The 18,520-nt window shown below is 35.0% G+C and overlaps 2 protein-coding genes and 1 pseudogene across 3 annotated transcripts; 1 reads left to right on the forward strand and 2 right to left on the reverse strand.

Annotated features, from left to right (window-relative positions):
- Nucleotides 1–951: 951 nt before the first annotated feature.
- On the reverse strand, nucleotides 952–2,590 carry LOC120347221 (uncharacterized; annotated as a pseudogene). Its single transcript, XR_013479051.1, has 4 exons — nucleotides 2,327–2,590; nucleotides 1,644–1,794; nucleotides 1,444–1,553; nucleotides 952–1,309 (listed from the first exon to the last, which is right to left on the reverse strand). The product of XR_013479051.1 is annotated as an uncharacterized LOC120347221 (transcript).
- A 5,514-nt stretch (nucleotides 2,591–8,104) lies between these two features.
- On the forward strand, nucleotides 8,105–12,565 carry LOC120347205 (uncharacterized). The gene is made up of 8 exons (XM_039417110.2): nucleotides 8,105–8,246; nucleotides 8,542–8,759; nucleotides 9,427–9,610; nucleotides 10,175–10,361; nucleotides 11,088–11,184; nucleotides 11,449–11,589; nucleotides 11,966–12,050; nucleotides 12,378–12,565. The coding sequence occupies exons 1-8, from the start codon at nucleotides 8,186–8,188 to the stop codon at nucleotides 12,461–12,463; spliced, it is 1,059 nt and encodes a 352-aa protein (XP_039273044.2). The 5' UTR covers nucleotides 8,105–8,185; the 3' UTR covers nucleotides 12,464–12,565.
- An 890-nt stretch (nucleotides 12,566–13,455) lies between these two features.
- Nucleotides 13,456–16,283, reverse strand: LOC120347234 (uncharacterized). Its single transcript, XM_039417143.2, has 4 exons — nucleotides 15,833–16,283; nucleotides 15,210–15,360; nucleotides 14,591–14,706; nucleotides 13,456–13,890 (listed from the first exon to the last, which is right to left on the reverse strand). Exons 1-4 carry the CDS (start codon nucleotides 16,082–16,084, stop codon nucleotides 13,576–13,578), a joined length of 834 nt encoding a protein of 277 aa, XP_039273077.2. The 5' UTR covers nucleotides 16,085–16,283; the 3' UTR covers nucleotides 13,456–13,575.
- Between the last annotated feature and the right edge of the window lie 2,237 nt (nucleotides 16,284–18,520).

Below are 18,520 nucleotides of genomic sequence, written 5' to 3' on the forward strand. Positions count from 1 at the left end.
AGTTGTTCACAAGTTTCCCTACATCTACATGTACAAACAGTTTTCCTATTATTCTCGTGCTAATTGGTCAAAGTTTTGTCATTGAGCAGAAACCTTTGTGAAAGGAAAACTTGCATGAGGTACATTGCATTATCATTTCTTATTCTCAAATTAGGTTTAAGTGCTTCCTTTTTTGTAGATTTAATCCTTGGGAACGTCAGCTAGTATACATTTAATTCGATGTGTAATAATGATGGCATGATTTATTGCTTGTGACAAACTTTTGGGAACTTGTGTTTCGTTTCGAGGACAAAATTTCGGTTCGCTTTCGAAATACCAATGTTTCGAAAATGCTCAGTCCTAGATGTAGAATAATTGAGATCAGCATTGTTTCAATTGGTATTCTCTGGTTTATTTTGTCAGTAGTCACCAATTTTTGTCTATCATAAAATAATGAATGCATGAAATAACATTTCAAAATGAAATACTTTGATATATAACGAAATCAAATATAACGATTTTCGAAAGGGGGGACATGCAACTAAATATCACAAAATGAAAAACGAGTAAAACAAACTAATTATACTATGACTAAAAATTAAGTGCATGATAGTTTGCTGTGAATACCTGTATAATGTATTGTAAACAATTTGACTGGCACGAGTAAAGTGAATTGGTATGTCCACAGCCACATTACATTTCTCCTAAATGAAACTTTCTGGTCAACAGTTTTATTCGAGAAATTCGCATTTTCTTGGTTGTTACTACTACCGTTCTTTATTCCGAATACTACGAGTATGTCAGTGACTGATATCAACACTCTAATAAATTATTGAATTTTTATGTATCGCTTAGTTGTCGGTAGAGGTTTTCTATACTCTTCTATCAGTTATTTAAATTTTATTTTTTGACCAATACGAAACTGATTTGAGATAGTATTACACGAAAAAATAATTCTTCATTTCTAATTGGTATTGTCCATTTCTACTGTGTTGGTCTTTTGATTACTTTTTGAGCGTTTCATTAAAGTTATTTATCAAACTTATCCGATAAAAACTTAAAAGGAGCTGTGGCAGTCGCCCAAAACCCATATTTATATGTAGAATAACCACCTATGGCACATAGTGCAATAAAAGTCATGAATGAAGCCATGAATTCCTTTTCCATTCTCTTAACAGTATGATTCGTTTTCAGCATTTCGTCGACTATATCTCCTCCCACGTTTTTGTGAGGAAAAGGCTCATCTGGAATCGGTATACCGAAAAAATTTACAGAGCGGTTCCCAACCTTCGGTTACCCTAAAGACCAGTAGTTTATCTGGCGGTGCATTCTGCAAAACAAAATCTACCATTGCATTGCAGATATTTGAATTTGATATTTTTCTTTTTTAATGAATCAGTAACAATAGTGTCGCAATATTGACAAATATAAAGATAGTCATTGTTGATGATATGTAAATATTACCTGCAACACATAAGCGTTGTGAGCTCTGTATTTCATTTTCAAAATTTGCTCGTGTAAATTTGTTTGAATACGAAAAGGGCCTTGTTCTTCTAATCCACATGAAATTCGGCCTGTTAATCACATGAATATCATGTTTATACGAAATGTACGGGATTATCGTAATATAAAATCATAAAATATTGTTTACATATTATGCTTACTTAAAGGAACGGTTATGTCTCTATCTACTCGTCTAAAAGTCGGAGAAAAAATTGCCATCAATCGTACAATAAAGCTACTGTCGTAAGTTTTATACTGGTTCTCAAAACTTTTATACCATTTATCTTCGTCGTCGCGAATTGTCAGAATTATCTGTAAAACAGATGAGGTGCTGGGCATAAATAAAGTACCGAACAAACATGTACCTGAATATGACATTTTTACAATGTGATGCCAACGTGGACAACTAGTCGAAAAATATAACCAAACAAAAGGCCAAAATAGGATCACCATTTTTTTTTGATAACAAATGCACGCAGTTTCAGAAGCTGTTCTCCCACTATGAAGATGTTTAAGTTTATACCAATCATAATTTTTTCAACTGGCTGTTCTTGCATTTAAAATAAGAGTTCTCAAAGTCGGGTCATCGTGAACAACAAATATATATTTATTTATTGCAATCATTTCAGGCGTACAACGCTGCAAAGGATTTCGATACACTTTGATGTGTTTTTTTACAAAAAAACGCGGGGATGAGAATACAGAGCCGTTGTGGCTCGGACACTATATGTTTTAAGGTTGGAAAAGTTGGCTAATTCGGAAAATAACTCGTAGGCATCCGAAAAATGTAGAAATTCATAATATAGGCTATTTATTTAACTGTCACACATTATTCTATGCTTACTTTAGCATCTGGAAAAGCTTTGTGAATTTCTTCCCAGAAATAACAAGCAGGAAGGTCAGTCACAGCATCAACATTCTCGTACATGCGACGAAAATCTTCTGCGGTCCATCCTTAATTCAATATCTTTGTCCATTCCTTTTCTAAAATGTACATATTTTCTATCACGTCATAAACATTATATCCCAATTTTGTGAGAGCATCACACATCGACTTTGTACCAGTTTTGGAAAATCCTGCCACTATCACTTTCATGTTGTTGTTAAAAAATCTATAAAATAAATGAAAATGTACACATATCGAGAGTTGCGATGCCCATAACAAATGAATCCGGCCCTGAAATATAATCGTGAGATAGCCTTATAGTTTTTGATGCGTAATGGAAGGTCAGAAACTGAAATGGTGCGTGTAAACTGCAATATAAAAGTATGGCAAGTCTTAATTTAACATACATCACAGTCTTTGTTTAAAACAGTATTTAAGCGAAAATGATGTTCATTTAATACACCAAAATCAATAGTATGAGCTACAAACTGTGAATTTGATGCCCTTTCGCTCTTCTACACTTTGATTGCTACTCTGGCTAGTCTAAAATGCGTACATTTCCAGCACTTTACTGAATTGGCAAGGGCTGGTGGAAAACTCATCTTTGGTTATCGTTCAGGTTCAAATATTGATTTATCAAATACATAATAGCGAGAACGTAGATCTTATTGTACAACTAACAGACATTAACTATAGATATCAAAAATGTGTATGACTAATTCCACTGGCGACATATGAAAAAGTTGAAGCATTTCCATGTTCAGTTTGAAGATGAATGGAGCACAACTAAGTTCCGTGTTGTATGCATATGTATGCAGTACATTCCTTTGCAGGGCGTGCACTGTGCAGTTAGACTACAGCAAAATTTAATCAACTCAGCTAAGCCTTAAGTAAAATATTGCATAATATTGAAATATTTGATTTCGAACGTGAAAAGTCAATAATGTCAAAATCAGTTAATTAATAACTACGAGCACGAAACTTATACAGCTTTGAAGGTGACGAGATTACGTGTCAGCTACGGTATGTCGACTTTCATATGAAATGCATTGGTTTTACATACGCCGACTCAAATTATTCCAAATACTAATAACACCGCCTTCAAGAGTCGAGGTTAAACCACGAATTACTTTTTTATATGCCAAAACACCAATACAAATAGAGGCAGTCAGTAGAATAGTTGAAGATATCAACATCTCGTTTCACATTTTAATAACTAACGGATGTGATTTAAGCATATCATTTAAAATTGTGCTGCCTGCATTTTTGTGTGGAAACGGTTCATCTGGCACCGGGAAACCAAGAAACTGACACAGAGGCTCCCATCCTTCAGATACTTTAAACACAAGCAGTTTGTTCTTTGGAGCGCTCTGAAACATAATGGCAAACACTATTGGATTCTGGTAAGATGTGTGCGATACATATCTTTCTATTCCTATTTTAGATAAAAAACATAACAATTATTTTACCTGTAAGAAAATGTGCAATATGTGCACGATACTTCAATTTCAATAATTGTTCGTTTAGGCTTCTGTCGAACCATTTAGCTTCAAAAATTCGCTTGTCGCCAAATACATTGATTCCTTTAAAATAAAACCACCCAAATTGAGTAATAAGTTAATTCAAGAATGTCAACCAATGTAGTAACGAAACAACAACATAAGTTGGAACATCATTAAATGGGAGTAGGAACTATAATGTAACCAAAACTAAACCAGGAAATCTTACCACAATGCCATGACCTGTTACACGTATATATAAGTTTTATTTTAGTGGGTGAAAGCAATTGCATCATTCTGTATATTAAGTTATTGTCTCCAGTTCTGACATGTTTTTCAAAACTTTCATACCACGCCTCTTCATTCTCTCGCAATGTCAAAATAATCTTTTATCATGTCAAATGGAAATGGGAAAAATAGATTGTAATTTGATATGTTTGCTGCCATGGCAACACAACAAAATTCCAGAGAATCGATTTCTTCGTATGCGAATGCTCAATTCCATTACAAAGGAATCGCTATATTTACTGGAATTACTGCATTTGATATCGAGTTGTCACTAAGAAAACCGAAAAAGAATCGGTCATGGTATCCTATCTGTACGATTTAATTTAGTTAATAAATGGTAGTTGGGTATTTTGGGTAAATTGGATATTATGGGTTAATTTGATTCGACGATAGGTTATGTCAGTGATACAACCTTTGTGCTGGAGATAGTAATCAGACTCGAACTATCTGATAGTTCGAGTATGATTTGTGAGCCAGATCGGAAAAATTGACTGGAAAAATTGATAGTTCGCAGTCGCACGTTGGATTGAACTTAATTAAAAAATCGTAACTTTCTACCTCTGCAACACTCAATGAAATGCAGTTATCGAGCAGACGAGCAAACGATGATGCAACGCATGACCGCCTGCGTTTACCAGAGACATATACGCGTACTTAAAATGCTTATTGCCATTTTCACTCACTTTAGCATCAGGGAATGCCTTATGGATTTCTTCCCAGAAATAGCAGGATGGTACATCTACTACGGCGTAGACGTGGTCGTAAATTCCTTTGAACATTTCCGTTGTCCAACCTTCGTAAAATATCGTTTTCCATTCATTGTGCAATAATATGCCATTTTCTATAAAATCATAAACGTTATACCCTAGTATCGTTAAAGCAGCATTAAGCTACTTTGTTCCTGTTTTAGGAAAACCTGCAGCAATGACTTTTATAATTTCCTATGGCGCCTTATGACAGTATCAATATTTTATCATTACCCACCCATATTGCGATTCGTTTTTTTTAAAGATAGACTCGGTCCATTTAGTCAAACAAGGGTTTATTTAAAATAAACTATCATTTCTACGTTGTGAGTAATGTTGACCAGTTGTATAGTCACTTTGATGTTGACAAGCAAGCGAACCATGATTAGAAGAATCGTATAAAATTTTGACTCATGTTTTGAAGACTCTCAAGAGTAGGAAATTGTAATAATTTAATCACCTACACGGTTTTATCAATTTTGTATTATCTTATTCATGAACGTCCAATCCGCGGAAGCATTTCGAGTCACCCGCGCTGTATTTTTTAGAATTCAATAAAAAAAATTGAGTTAAACAAACGATACATACAAACGATTTTTTATTGTTCCAGAAATGCGCTCTGCCAGCTCTTTCAAACGACCCATGAGTGCCATTTTGATTCGGGACCAACTGGGAGGAGATATCGGCACATAAAGGTGCTATAGTCGCTTACACACTTGGCCTTTTACTTCTCTATGTGACGTTATCGCGACACTGTCGGAGCCATTCTCAGATTAAGAATTTGTTAGGAATATATATTATGTATTGTTCGGGTTTCCAATTTTTTACGTCCGGAAATAATAGAGGTATTGCGAAAATAGCCTGTCAAGACAGACCATAACTCATCGTGTTTAAGAGCTTTGGAACTCTATAGCGGATCCGGCCCACTTTGGTGTTTTATCCGGCCCACTTGTTCGTGCTGAAATTAGGCTATAGTTTTCATGCATAAAAATTATCGTTGAAGAGATCGCAGATCGTCCGCAAGTGTAAATATTGTAATTCCACACGTACTATCAGCCCTGAATATAAACATAAAGCCATCTGAATAATTTCTGTACAGTAATTCAAAAATGCCAGCTCCTGTCATATCAGCATTTTGGTCTGCATTTTGCTACGCGCGTGTTCGTGGATGTCCCAATACATTTTGTTTACTTTTGTCCAGTACAGGGGGGGGGGGGGATTGAGTTGAAATCGCTGATAGTTACTTCAGCATGTCATGGGTATTTAAGACGTGAACATCAATAATATATCGGTAAACTATATTACAGGGAATTATTCCTGTATTATGAGGACGACGAGAAAAAGATTTCCTCGGAACTGTGCATGAAGTGTGCAAAACTCATTATTGTGTGGTCATCTGAAACGAGAGACTAAATACAAACTAAAAATTTAATCCGCAAATCCAATTAGCGACTGAAAATGAGGAAGTGATTATTGTAAGAAAGGAGCGGAGTCATAAGATATATATATATATATATATATCACAAAATATAATGCAGAACATCCCAGCGGTTCCCAAATATGTGTTTGTGCTGCGTCATATCGCCGCATTATTTCAAAGTAGCAATGCTTTTACTTTATCGTAAAGAATTGTACTAGTGGTATTTTATGACCGACCTTGGAATTTTGCAAATGGTGATTTCTTAAAAATAATCTTAAGTGGCTCAAATTAATCAAATGACCAAGATCGCTCCTTTTCTTAATAAATAATTAAATTAATTATATTATATATTAAATTGATGTGGCAAGACATTTTTAATTCTCGTAATAGTCTTGAACTGATTATTTTGCGCAACAGAAAAACCATCAACGGTGAAAAAGTCGGCAATTCCAACAAATGGGTAATCACGACGAATGTTGCCATTGAAATTTCCGTTTCCTATTTTGAATACAAAATGAAATCGTCAAATAAAACTTGCCTCCTAAATCCCAAGTTACAGTAATTTTGTTCGTATAAAACAGGAATGCGCATCATTCATTCTCTTTGATATGAATCTTTTCATTAAATACGGTCATCATGACCGCAATTGTTACATTGTGCTATCTTCATCATTAACGTTATCCTAGCCCATTAACCCAGCTGTTAAGCTTTTTTTCTATCAACTTTCTTTCTGCTGCTGCCGTAATTTGCCAGCCCTTGTAATAACGACCTATTGATCATTGTGTCTAGGACTCTAGGTATTTGCAAATAACCGTTTCTGATCATACTGAATTTTGATCATCCGGCCCAATAACCAAGTCTGTTATCCGCATCCGACCCACTCAGGAAAGTAATTGCCCACCCCTGGACTAGAGGCATTTATTTGTTGGGAACTGTGATGAAAATAATCAAGTGTCTTGGCTTGTATTTGGCGAAACTTTCGGGAATAACCACTGTATATATATATATAGGCTACTACGCGCCTTCACTTGGATGTGTTGTAGTAGATTTAGATTCTGTCATTTCATATTGTGCTTAATTATGAAATGGAACTTGTAATGGCCAATGGGTTGAGTAGTACGCCCTAGTTCTTTCATAAGCTTATAAGATTCTCATGCATGCACAGATTCTCATGCATCCATTGTAGGATAATGTCTATGGTTTTGCAGGCCATATTAAAAAGGAATATATACATGCATTTCATAAATCTTCTTTACCGCCTAAGAACTTTTTTGGGTAAAATAAATGGAGCGTGAATTGAAAATACATTAAAGGCTTACCGGAAAAGGGGTTCAAACGAGATTATCTGCACAAAAGCCCAGGTATTAAGATATAAGTTGTTTTGCAATAGAAGTTTCGAAACAGGCCTTTTATGGCTGACGAACATGAGAATACATTACTATTGGAGTTCGATAATGACTGTTTTTGATCAGTTTGAAGACTGGCGATTTTCGGGAATAAGAATATAGTGTCCGAAAAGATTCTGAATAATGGTTCACAGTGTAACTGAAAGGTCGAGATACAGTGATAACTAGGCTAACTGCTTGTTGACGCATACGAATTCTAAACATACATTTTTTCATTTCTCCTTGGAATACGTTTCGAATGTAAATTCTAGGTAAACATTATTTAATATGTCACACTGTCCAAAACACCCCGTTAACAATATAAGTATAAGTACAAGTATTTGAGAGTGACTTACATCAGTATTTAATATTTATGTATACATATTTCTTTTGTGCAGAAGAGATCATACTTTTCGCCGACGATATAATTATAGGTATAAAATTTTTATAAAAGTTAAATTGCAAAAAGCGACGAAGCTATGAAAAATTGGAAAAAGTCTGTGCTATGGACATTCCTACTGATTATACAGTTACATTTGTGTAAGTACTATTCACATTAAACATTTAACGGAATACAGTCATATTTTTGCCATTTGAAATGACTGAATAAGTGTAAGAGGGTACAAATGAGGTAATCTCTGTAAAAATTTGTAACGATAAAATGAAGTTGGAAGTTTTGTTTAGCCTTGTGCAAAGTTTACCTTTTGGTTTGACGATTTAATTCCATTTTAATCTACATGCAGTTTATCCATTTGTTAAGTATAAATAAAGATTATGTATTCTTCGTTAGAGGTTCAAGGTATATTCGGGGCTTGAATGCTTTTATATTCTTTAGCTCTTGGATATGATACATTTTGTGGTGGCGAAATGGAAGGATCTTACGGAAAAGTTAAAATTCGAAATGGGGAACAAAAACCAATTTATTTTTTCACGAAGAGAGAAAATTTGTCGAAAAATTGCGTCTTTTACCAGACATTAGATGAAGGATTACATTCGCCTGCTTTCTTGCGTATTATTCTTCCGAAATTATCGCTTGAAGATGACGCGATACAGGTTTGTATCTTATTAGATGTTTAACAACATTATCTGACAGAAAACAATGGATATATAAATAAAAATAGAAAGCTGTTCGTATCGCATTAAGTGTCGCAGCGATCGGCATTTACTGACGCTATTAGTGTGGCCTGTAACTTTTCTTCAGTCTATAATTTATTTTGTTGGTGACTGCGTGTGATCTTGCTTTGAGCAATTTTCTCAAAAAAATAAATTGAGTTAGGGGTTTTTGGATCATTTTCACCCTATGTGGTGCGTTTGGGATCTTGTGTTGGCGCTCCAGAAGTATGTGCACCAATATAGAGGTAACTAATTTTGTTCGCCTATTTTACATCAAGCTGTGTAAAAGTACTGAATCTATAGTCATGGGGTATATTCACTTGGCTAACACAGACAGTCACGAACTTGTAACAGAAACTGAAATAAGGAAAATCGGAATAAAATTATGACCTAATCCTAACCTGGTACACATACTACGGGAGTACCCTTGTGTTTCATGTGTTCGAGTTAATGTTGATTGACGACAGCGTAAAAAAAATCGTTGTTATGTACTCTGTGTATTTGATGGTCGAGCTCGTGCATCTAAGTTGATACGTAATATCAGTATAATATAAGTTCAATAAAAATTATAACGTACTCTTCTATTTTTTTTTTATCTAAAATGTAGATTCGTGCACGAAGACAACGGCGAGGTTCAAAATGGGAAACTTTAAACACATTTTCGAATATTCAAACTTATTCTAAAATGAACGTATCAATCGATGCAATCAAGTATCCATTTGTAAAATTATTGATCCCCAGAAATTTAACCCTGATTGAGCCAATTGAATATAGAAGAGTCTATCCGATAAGTAAGTCATTCAGGTATCGTTTAAGTCTTTAAGAGAGCATGAAAAGATGTTTAAAATGTCTATCAATAAAGAATTTTAATGAAGTGTTTATACCTTCGCTCGCAAACAAGGCCCCAAACCCCTTTCATGCTAACCACAGGACCATTATCTCTATTACCAACGAATCTTAAAAATGCAATGGTTCAATGCTGATTGTTATTTATGAGTTGCACTTTGGAATTGTGTATGAACCCGCACGATTTTAGATTGCGCCAAACGATGATTCATAATTGTAATTTAACAAGCTGATAGAATTTGAGCGATTGTAAAAGAATAAGAACTAGGGTGTTATTTTTGAAAAATGATAAAATAAAAATGGATGGCATTTTGAAAATAGTGGAAAAGGGTAAAATCGTTCATTTTTTTATCTATTTTAAACGCAACAATCATTTTTACGAAAGTTCGATTACATTCTTGTGGATAATTATTTGTTCTTGATTGGATTCGATTACCCGCAAATACGGCTTATTTTTAACAATAAAAGGAAGAAGTTGTTCATTCTTTTATATGTTTCTCCATTTTTAGATCTATACAATGGATCATTGGTACGTCATCCATTGCTGCGTTACTGTGGTCTTCACAGAGGTTTTGTTGACGTTATTCATTGCAATTTGACTGCGGAAAAAATCGCCTGCACTTTCAGATGTAAAAAATCCCATTTCCCGTTATTTATAGATAGTGATTTATATCCCAAATTTATCGGAATCTGCAGGTAATTTCATTTTTACAGTAGGGGGAAAGGATTAACCTAGCCGCATTCTCACAAAAATAGTATGAACAGTTTTTGGAAGCGGTTTCAAACGGTTTTGCTGTCTATGTACCGTATACGTATTTTATTCGCGCCAAGTAACTGATAAATTATGGTGTTGAAAATGATGAGTTGAAACAAGGCTATATCATAATACTAAGAACAAGAGAGCTACGCACAAATATATGGACACGTTAGAGCGAATCAGTCTTTACCGGTACCTTTGACGCTACCGGTACCCTCAAAAAAGTTCTGAATTTCCAGTAGCAAGAATTTTGCAGAATCAAAACGTACAGCCAGTCATGACACTGACTAAAGTCCGTGTTCCCATGGATAAAATATAATACAGCAAAATTTTAGACGAAATATCAAATTTCATAGAATTCACGCAAAATTTTGAAATGAATAAAAGTAATAGCCTTCTAGCGAAGAAATTAATCTTTAACCACTGAAAATTTCAAAGCAATTGGTCCAGTATTCGAAGAGAAAAGCGATTTTTTAAAAACGTGTCAAAGAACAAGAACAAGAACAACAACAACGTAATATTGAAACGATCGTTATGGCCACTAAACGTGTCCAATAAGAAGTCACTTATAGTTCAGGACTGCGTATGCCCCGGATGGCAACCTCCCTCGAGAACAGGCGGTGCAAATACAAAACTGTAACAAATATTTAAATTTTGTTATTTAGGAAGAATGGCACAGTTAACTGGCCGACGCGTTCGAAACCTGTCTGTGTTTCCGAGGGGGAAATCGAACGAGGATGTTTTCCAAAAAGTGAAGAATTGGTGAGTGAAGTTACATTGCATATATATTCTTAGAATGTTATGCTTTTAGTTGAATATAAGTAATAGAATTTCGTAGTAAGAAGAGTCCGACCTATCAAAAAGTTATATAGTTTACCCGACGCGTCAAAGATTGCTGCGCATGAAAGCCTTCCGTCGAAGCAGAGCACGAGTGAGATTAATCACCGTGTAAAACCAAACATTTTCTTTCATTAGACGAATGCGTCATTGAGCCATAACATTTTGAATCTATCTTTTTATATTTAGTATGATTGCAATTACCGCGACGAAGCAATCTTAAGGTGGTATGGAGAACATAACAGAACTTCTACATTTTCTGGACAGAGTTCACTTTACCAGCGTCGCAGCATCGAATGCACCCAACCGGAATCAATGCAAATTGCTGTGGTGAGCAAAATGTTTTTTAATCAACCCTGGCCCTGACCCTAATTTTCATTGTAACCTTTTTTGAAGATTACTGCGCTATCAAAATTTGCGCTCTTACTCAGGGGTAGGGAGGCTTTTCAAATACGGATTGCTCAAATCAGGGTCACGTGAACTCATCTCTGAGCAAAGCCAAGGACAACCACTTGGGTGCCAAGACAACTGGCAATATATAAAATTACGGCGATGCGTTACCCGTTAGTAAATAGCGATTGTTAGTCTACACTAGAACCATGATTCGAGCAACGTTTAAAATTAAATAGACTTGTTGCATCTCATAAAATACTAGTACATTTACAATGCTCATAAGAAAAGGTATACATTTATAAATATATTTTAGGAGAAACCATCTGCATCAACCTGTTCCGACGAATGCATAGCAAAAAAGGTAAATGGGATATGGAAATTTCTACCAGTTTGTGGAGGTATGGAAATTTTAAATACGGATATTCATAATTACGATTGATCGCAAGTCGCAACCTACCCATATGATATATACATTAAGATATGATACAACTTAAATTCCTATGAATTGCTTTGCGTCTACGAAATCTGTGACAAATTGTATCTATAATGGCAGTTTAATTTCTTTCTATTTATTACTACAATTTTAGAATTAGTTTGGATACTTTGACCGTCCGTATATCTCTTCTGCGTTTGACTCCTTTCCGCATCTGTTCAGCCATTTTACCAAATTAGGGATTTGATATGTATTGTGTCAGTTAGACATGATTGAATATTGTTCTCTACAGAAAGACCATCAGTGAGACATTGCATGGGTTGCCGACATCCGAAAAAAAGTTCTGTTTGCTTCTCAATGATGGGATTTGGTGGATGAAGAGAGGAATCGATAATGACAAAGAAAGCATTGTAGAACTGAGCATATTAACTGCCTCCTATTTATTATATTCGGTTCCATTACATTTGAACCCACGTACATTTGAACCCATGACAATTGCATCTGCATGCTATTGCACCTATGGATTTTTTTTGTTTCACGGATAGTTAAACCCATACTAACCCTAACCCATGGGTTTTAGCACCCGCATATAGATTGAACCCGTGGATATACGCATGGGTTCAAATGTACATGGGTTCAAATGTACGGTCATCATTATATTCGTATCCAATCATATACTATACCCTATCTTGTAGCCATTATCTATTGTAGCTTTTTTATATCTGTATTCGAAGGAAGGAAGCATGAGGTTGTAGGCGGTGAACAGTTAGAATAATGATATATATGTTTTCATTTGGTAGCATTTTTAGTTTATTCATATAGATAACATCGGAGATGGATAAATATATCATATTCGTATCAAATTCTATAGATCGTTTATTTCTGTTATCGATGTATCATCTCTGCTCTACAGAACCCCGTACCCTCTCTAGAAAATATATATATATATATTTTATTGCTGGATTATGTACAAACTTCCCATACGCATATGTCTGACAAAGAATACTCGGGACGCTTTTACTTGTGGCATAACTATATATTACTCATGCCTAAAATATACCTTTTCACATAAAATGAAACTGAATATATTGTATAATTCTTTTGATATAATGAATAAATGAACATAATTAAAAAGCTTGTTTTGTATTTGGTATTGTGATCACCATTTCATAGATCAATTTGGTTGTACTACATTAAAAAATACGCCATTACATTTTGTAGTAACATTTACTTACTAAAGGGTTTATATATATTCGCAATAACATTTCCAATGTTTCCTAACACAATCGGTGTTCTGGTTTCAGAACTTCTTTTTCTCTCGAGCTATGCATAGTCTTCTCATTATGATAGTCACAGAGATTATGAAACTTTTCATGGAATATATATTAACAAATTCACATGTAAATTGGCAATGCTCAATCGGCATATATTAAATCGTATAATATTGACTTTAAACAATAAACATATATGATTTCAGCTGCAAGTCAATTTTATGTTCTTGTGTGTAATATTTCTGGCAAGGTTTTCATCCACGATGTTACAGAATGATAAATATTACGAGGGCCTCTGGTAAAAAGAAAATATCCAGCAATGCCTGTGGTTAATGTTATGATGGCTGATGACATCAGAACTTCCCTTTTCATTTTCATCAAGTGGGGATTCGTTTCAAGTAATTTTTGTAGAATTTCTCCGCTTTTGTTCTCGTGAGGAAAAGTTTCATCCGGAATTGCAACATCCAAGAATTTGCACAAAGGTTCCCATCCATCTGAGCACTTGAATTGAAGAAACTTTTCTGGGCGTACGTTCTGAAAATAACGCAAATAAAATTGCAATATTTTAATCATACATATGTGTTCATGGTAAAAACTAGAGGCAGGTTCAAATCAGGCACCACGCAGGTAAAGACAATTATTTCAAAATTAGTTCCTTATCAAATATCAATTCGAGAATAACAGAGAGATATTTTTTAAATCTCACTATTGCAGAGAACCAAACTTTTTCAGTTGCTCAATTTAAGATTTAATTCGAAAGTAATGCTGCAAACTAACACAAATGTATTTATGTAAGGTTTCTACTGACCGAGGTCCGACTTCGTCAGACATAAGTCATGGTTGAAAATTGCTCGTCTGACCTCAGTCGGACGAATTGTCGCAGAAAAACATTTGTGTTAGTGTGCAGCAAGATTCTTGATTTAAATAGAATAACCATCTTTATTCTCGCTACAGTATATCCCTGCGTTAAGCGCATACGCGTCCAATAGAGCAAGAAGCTCTTGAATTAAATCGAACACAATATTCTCGATAAAGTTTTCTTGTGTTCTGTATTATGAGCGCATACGCATCCAATTGAGCAAGGAAGCTTGGTTAGTAATTACAATTGAATAAAAATGGTCGATATTCAATTTCGACTATAACGAGCAAATAATTATGATTATTCAGTTGATATATTTGTTTCATAACGAAAAACGTAACAAAATAAAAGCTTTACTTTAATATGAAAACACACCTGTACGACGTATGCATTATGAGCTCGAAATTTCAGTTTTAAAAGCTCTCTGTTAATGCGTGCCCATCTGAACGGTTTCCAGTGGAATGAGTCTGTGTGCCCCAAAACTACTGAACCTTAAAATTTCAGATAGAGTATAATATTGAATGTTCATGTAATTGAGGAACCTGACACATGTTAAATCTGTTTGTATAGTCTCTTTTCATTCAATGCAGTTTATCATTAACCATTAATAAAACTTTGCCAACGAATAAAATATTCAATTACCAATTGAATATTTTTAGTTTAATCAGTCTGCAGATAAGCAATGACTTATTTAGTTTTTTTTTAGCTTTCTAACAATCTTTAATATCATTGATATCACAAAATATCAACATTTTATATAGTACCTATTTGAACAAAAAAATTCAAGGTATTAAACAACACGAACAACTCAATATAGCCGACTTCATCCCTGCAACTCTCGTACATACAGACCTTCCTATAGCAAAATTGGGTATTGGTTTCACGAGTAGGCCAGTATGGATCTTCAATCGAAAATATTGCTGTTTATCATTTTCATTAAGTTCGCATTTCTAGAAAAGGTCTTCGTTAGAGAACACGAGTTATGCTAGTTCACCTAAATAAGGAAACACTTTTGCAACCGTATTTCTCGCCGTTGGTGACAAATACTGCATGAGACGCAATAAAAACGATCCCTCCATGATGCGAAGCTGTTTTTCCATACTATTGCACCAAGCATCCTCATCTTCTCTTAACATCAGGATCACCTTTGTGAAAGGAACATTTAACGATGAAACTACATGTCTGATTTACCATACTGAGGAGACTCAAATTACCGATTTGGAAAGTTGTGATACTTTTTTTCATAGAGCAGTGGAACGTCCTGCTACGCAGGTGTGTGGCCAGGAAAGGGGGTGGGGGTTATGAAATTTCTAATTGCCGAGTTACGCCGTATTAGCTAGCGGGTCCGGTGGAAGGCAGGAAAACGTCAGTTTTTAGTAGTCTTGAGGGTTTAAAAAGCTACGTTTCAAGCTACGAAAAAGTGCTTTGTATGTTAAAGAAAAATGCTTTCTTTCTTTACATTTTAAGGCGAGGTTCCGATCCTCAAACGAACCTCTTGGCTACGCCTCTGCTGGTATGTTTTTTATTTGACAATAAAAGCTTTCCTTCCTACTCGATTCTTTCCCACAATGAATTTTGAAATAACAAACCACACTGTAACTCGATGAAAATTTGTACCTTGGCTTCTGGGAAAGCTTTATGGATTTCTTCCCAAAAGTAAAACGCCGGATAATCAGTTACTGCATCTACATCCTTATACATTCGTCGGAAATCTTCTGTAGTCCATCCATGTTCAAAGATTTTAATCCATTCTTCGGACAAATAAGTAGCGTTTTCTAAGAAATCATAGGTATTATAGCCCAGCAAATGCAAGGCTGCATATAACGATTTTGTCCCAGTTTTGCCGAAACCCGCACATATTACTTTCATGATTCTTAGTTGTTGCTGTCTCCTCGACAATAACTAATTCAACTTGATAGAAATGGTAATTTAACGAAAACGAAAAACTATACTACACAGCACACAAAATTGGAACAGTCTGTAATTGCAACCTCATCTAAATCAATACCACATTAAACTCGTACGCCATTAGCGAATACATACCAGACTGATACATTAGATACGTTCATTTTTAAGTTTATGCACCACGGTACTAGTATCTTTATTTGCAGGGAGGGCTTGGATAACTCAGATTGTGTACTATGCAAATATTGCGAAATGGGGTCACGAAAAGTTTAGTAAACAAACACTAAACTAAAGTTGCAAATGATCGGACTATCGCACGAGTGATATTGTTTTTCTCAACTCAAACGGCAGGACCATATTTAAGCTAAAGGAGTTCTGATCAATTGATAAAACAACCGATAACAATTAAACAAGCATACAAGATACATTTTCCAACATTTGGTTTATAATGAAACCGAGAACGTACTGAACTTTTGCGAACGTAGTTTTGGAGAACAATACTTTATGAAAGTTGCAAATATCGAATTTGGTGACAGCACAGATCAGAGATCAAAGTGAGATTTGTTGCAGCCCACATAACATGAATATTTATAAAGTTGGCCCTGAGAAAATTTTTATTTTGGCGAAAAGTCAACACCAACATAAATTTAAAACAAAAGAGCGATGCACAAATATATAAGGAATAAATAAAAGTAATAGCCTTCTGACTAAAAATCTTCAACCATTAATAATTTCAAAGTAATTGGTCTAGTTCTAGTAGGTAATGAGAAAAGCGATCTTTTCATAACAACAAGAATTATAACAACAACAACATGATAACAAAACGATCTGTATGTCCACTTGGTGTCCAACAGCACGGACAGGTTTGTTTTATGTAAGTCTAAAATGGCTACTAACCTGAATGTTGTATATATAAGCAATCGATTTTCTACACTGCCAATATTAAAATAAGTGATATATATATAATATATATATAAATATATAGGAAAATATGGAATGAGACGTCAATTTAAAACTTGTTTTTATTAGGACAAGTCGAGGCTTTGAAATGTTGCAAGAGAATGTGCAGTGGTTCCCAGCCGGGTGGCCCGTGAGCATGAATTGCTTGAACATAATGGGATTTGGACCTTACCAATTAAAACAACACTATAAATACCACTGGAATGATAAACAGGGGGTCATGAGTGCTGACAGGCTCCGGAATGGGGCCACGAGCCATAAAAGGTTGGGAACCACCGGTCTATAGAATTATGGCAATCATCATACGAACTTTCAGGATGCCAGATGAATGTATGATGATGAATTCAGCATTTTTGAAAATTGGATATATATTTGAGGTCTTTTGAATTTAAATTAGTGCAGTTTCCATATCTGTTTAGCGTCTGCATTTATATTGTGTGTATATATATATTTTTGGGGGCTCCCGAAGTATGCGAACCAAGATGGCGGACATCGGAATGTAATATGTGTACTAGGTTAGGGTTAGGCCATAATTTCAGGTATAAATACTACGGTAGGCTCTTGGCTAGTCTTCGAACTGATAATAGGACTAAAATAAGGAAAATTGGAAAAAAATTATCGTCTAACCCTAACCTGTTACCCATGTTACGTTCCGATGTCCGCCATCTTGGTTCGCATACTTCGGGAGCACCTATTTTTGTTTATAGACTGTTATGTTGACCCTTGTTCGATGCTGTTTTGTCGGATCTAGGCTCCGACCACTCACTACACGGGAGAGAAAAACTTCGACTTTCGATGTCTTTTCTCCGGCCGTCGGGCTGGGGATGGTCGTGTTTTTATTTCTTTAGTGATGTAATCTGTTATGCTGTTTTAAGTTTGATATTGGAGTTGCCGTACAATAAACAACCAATCCAGAATCCTTGAGTCTTCTGATTCATCTACAAACACGGTAGCAACATCTTCGTCCGTGACAATGGCGAGTACACCAGGTCTTGATCAACATCTTTTTTTGTTACCGTAAATGATTTTTCTTCAATCTTCACAATATCTAGCAACATGGTATAAATCAGACTATTTCTAGTCAAAATTGTATGTTGCGAACAAATCAAATTGACGAGGTGCACTGATATTCCCCGAGGCCAAAATCTGTGGGGATGTCGCGATTCACTAAAAATTGTATAACGTGAAGGAATAACACCATGCACTTGGTCTGTCGAGAATATTTTTTGCTTATTATAGAGTCAACAGAGCAATGTTCAGATATTTTGACACGGAGGTCCTATATATATAATAACTAAATGCAGTGCCGGTATATGGAAATGATATGAGAACCGAGTTTGCAAATTCAAAACCAAAGAGAAATTGAAAATAGTTTTCACATGAATTAAAATAAAATAACGGACATTTAGGTAAAATATTGCTCTCATAGGCCTCAAAGAA

This window comes from Styela clava, chromosome 11 (genome assembly GCF_964204865.1).
Source record: "Styela clava chromosome 11, kaStyClav1.hap1.2, whole genome shotgun sequence".
Taxonomy (NCBI): Eukaryota; Metazoa; Chordata; class Ascidiacea; order Stolidobranchia; family Styelidae; genus Styela; species Styela clava.

What these genes read in the sequence shown, in the direction of transcription:
- LOC120347205 (XM_039417110.2), top strand. Translation starts at nt 8,186, where the DNA reads ATGAAAAATTGGAAAAAGTCTGTGCTATGGACATTCCTACTGATTATA. An exon ending in TTGAAGATGACGCGATACAG is followed by an intron (nt 8,760 to 9,426) that starts GTTTGTATCTTA and finishes TCTAAAATGTAG; the next exon opens with ATTCGTGCACGAAGACAACG. An exon ending in TAGAAGAGTCTATCCGATAA is followed by an intron (nt 9,611 to 10,174) that starts GTAAGTCATTCA and finishes CTCCATTTTTAG; the next exon opens with ATCTATACAATGGATCATTG.
- LOC120347234 (XM_039417143.2), bottom strand. Translation starts at nt 16,084, where the DNA reads ATGAAAGTAATATGTGCGGGTTTCGGCAAAACTGGGACAAAATCGTTA. An exon ending in AAGCTTTCCCAGAAGCCAAG is followed by an intron (nt 15,361 to 15,832) that starts GTACAAATTTTC and finishes CCTTTCACAAAG; the next exon opens with GTGATCCTGATGTTAAGAGA. An exon ending in AAAAGTGTTTCCTTATTTAG is followed by an intron (nt 14,707 to 15,209) that starts GTGAACTAGCAT and finishes TGAAATTTTAAG; the next exon opens with GTTCAGTAGTTTTGGGGCAC.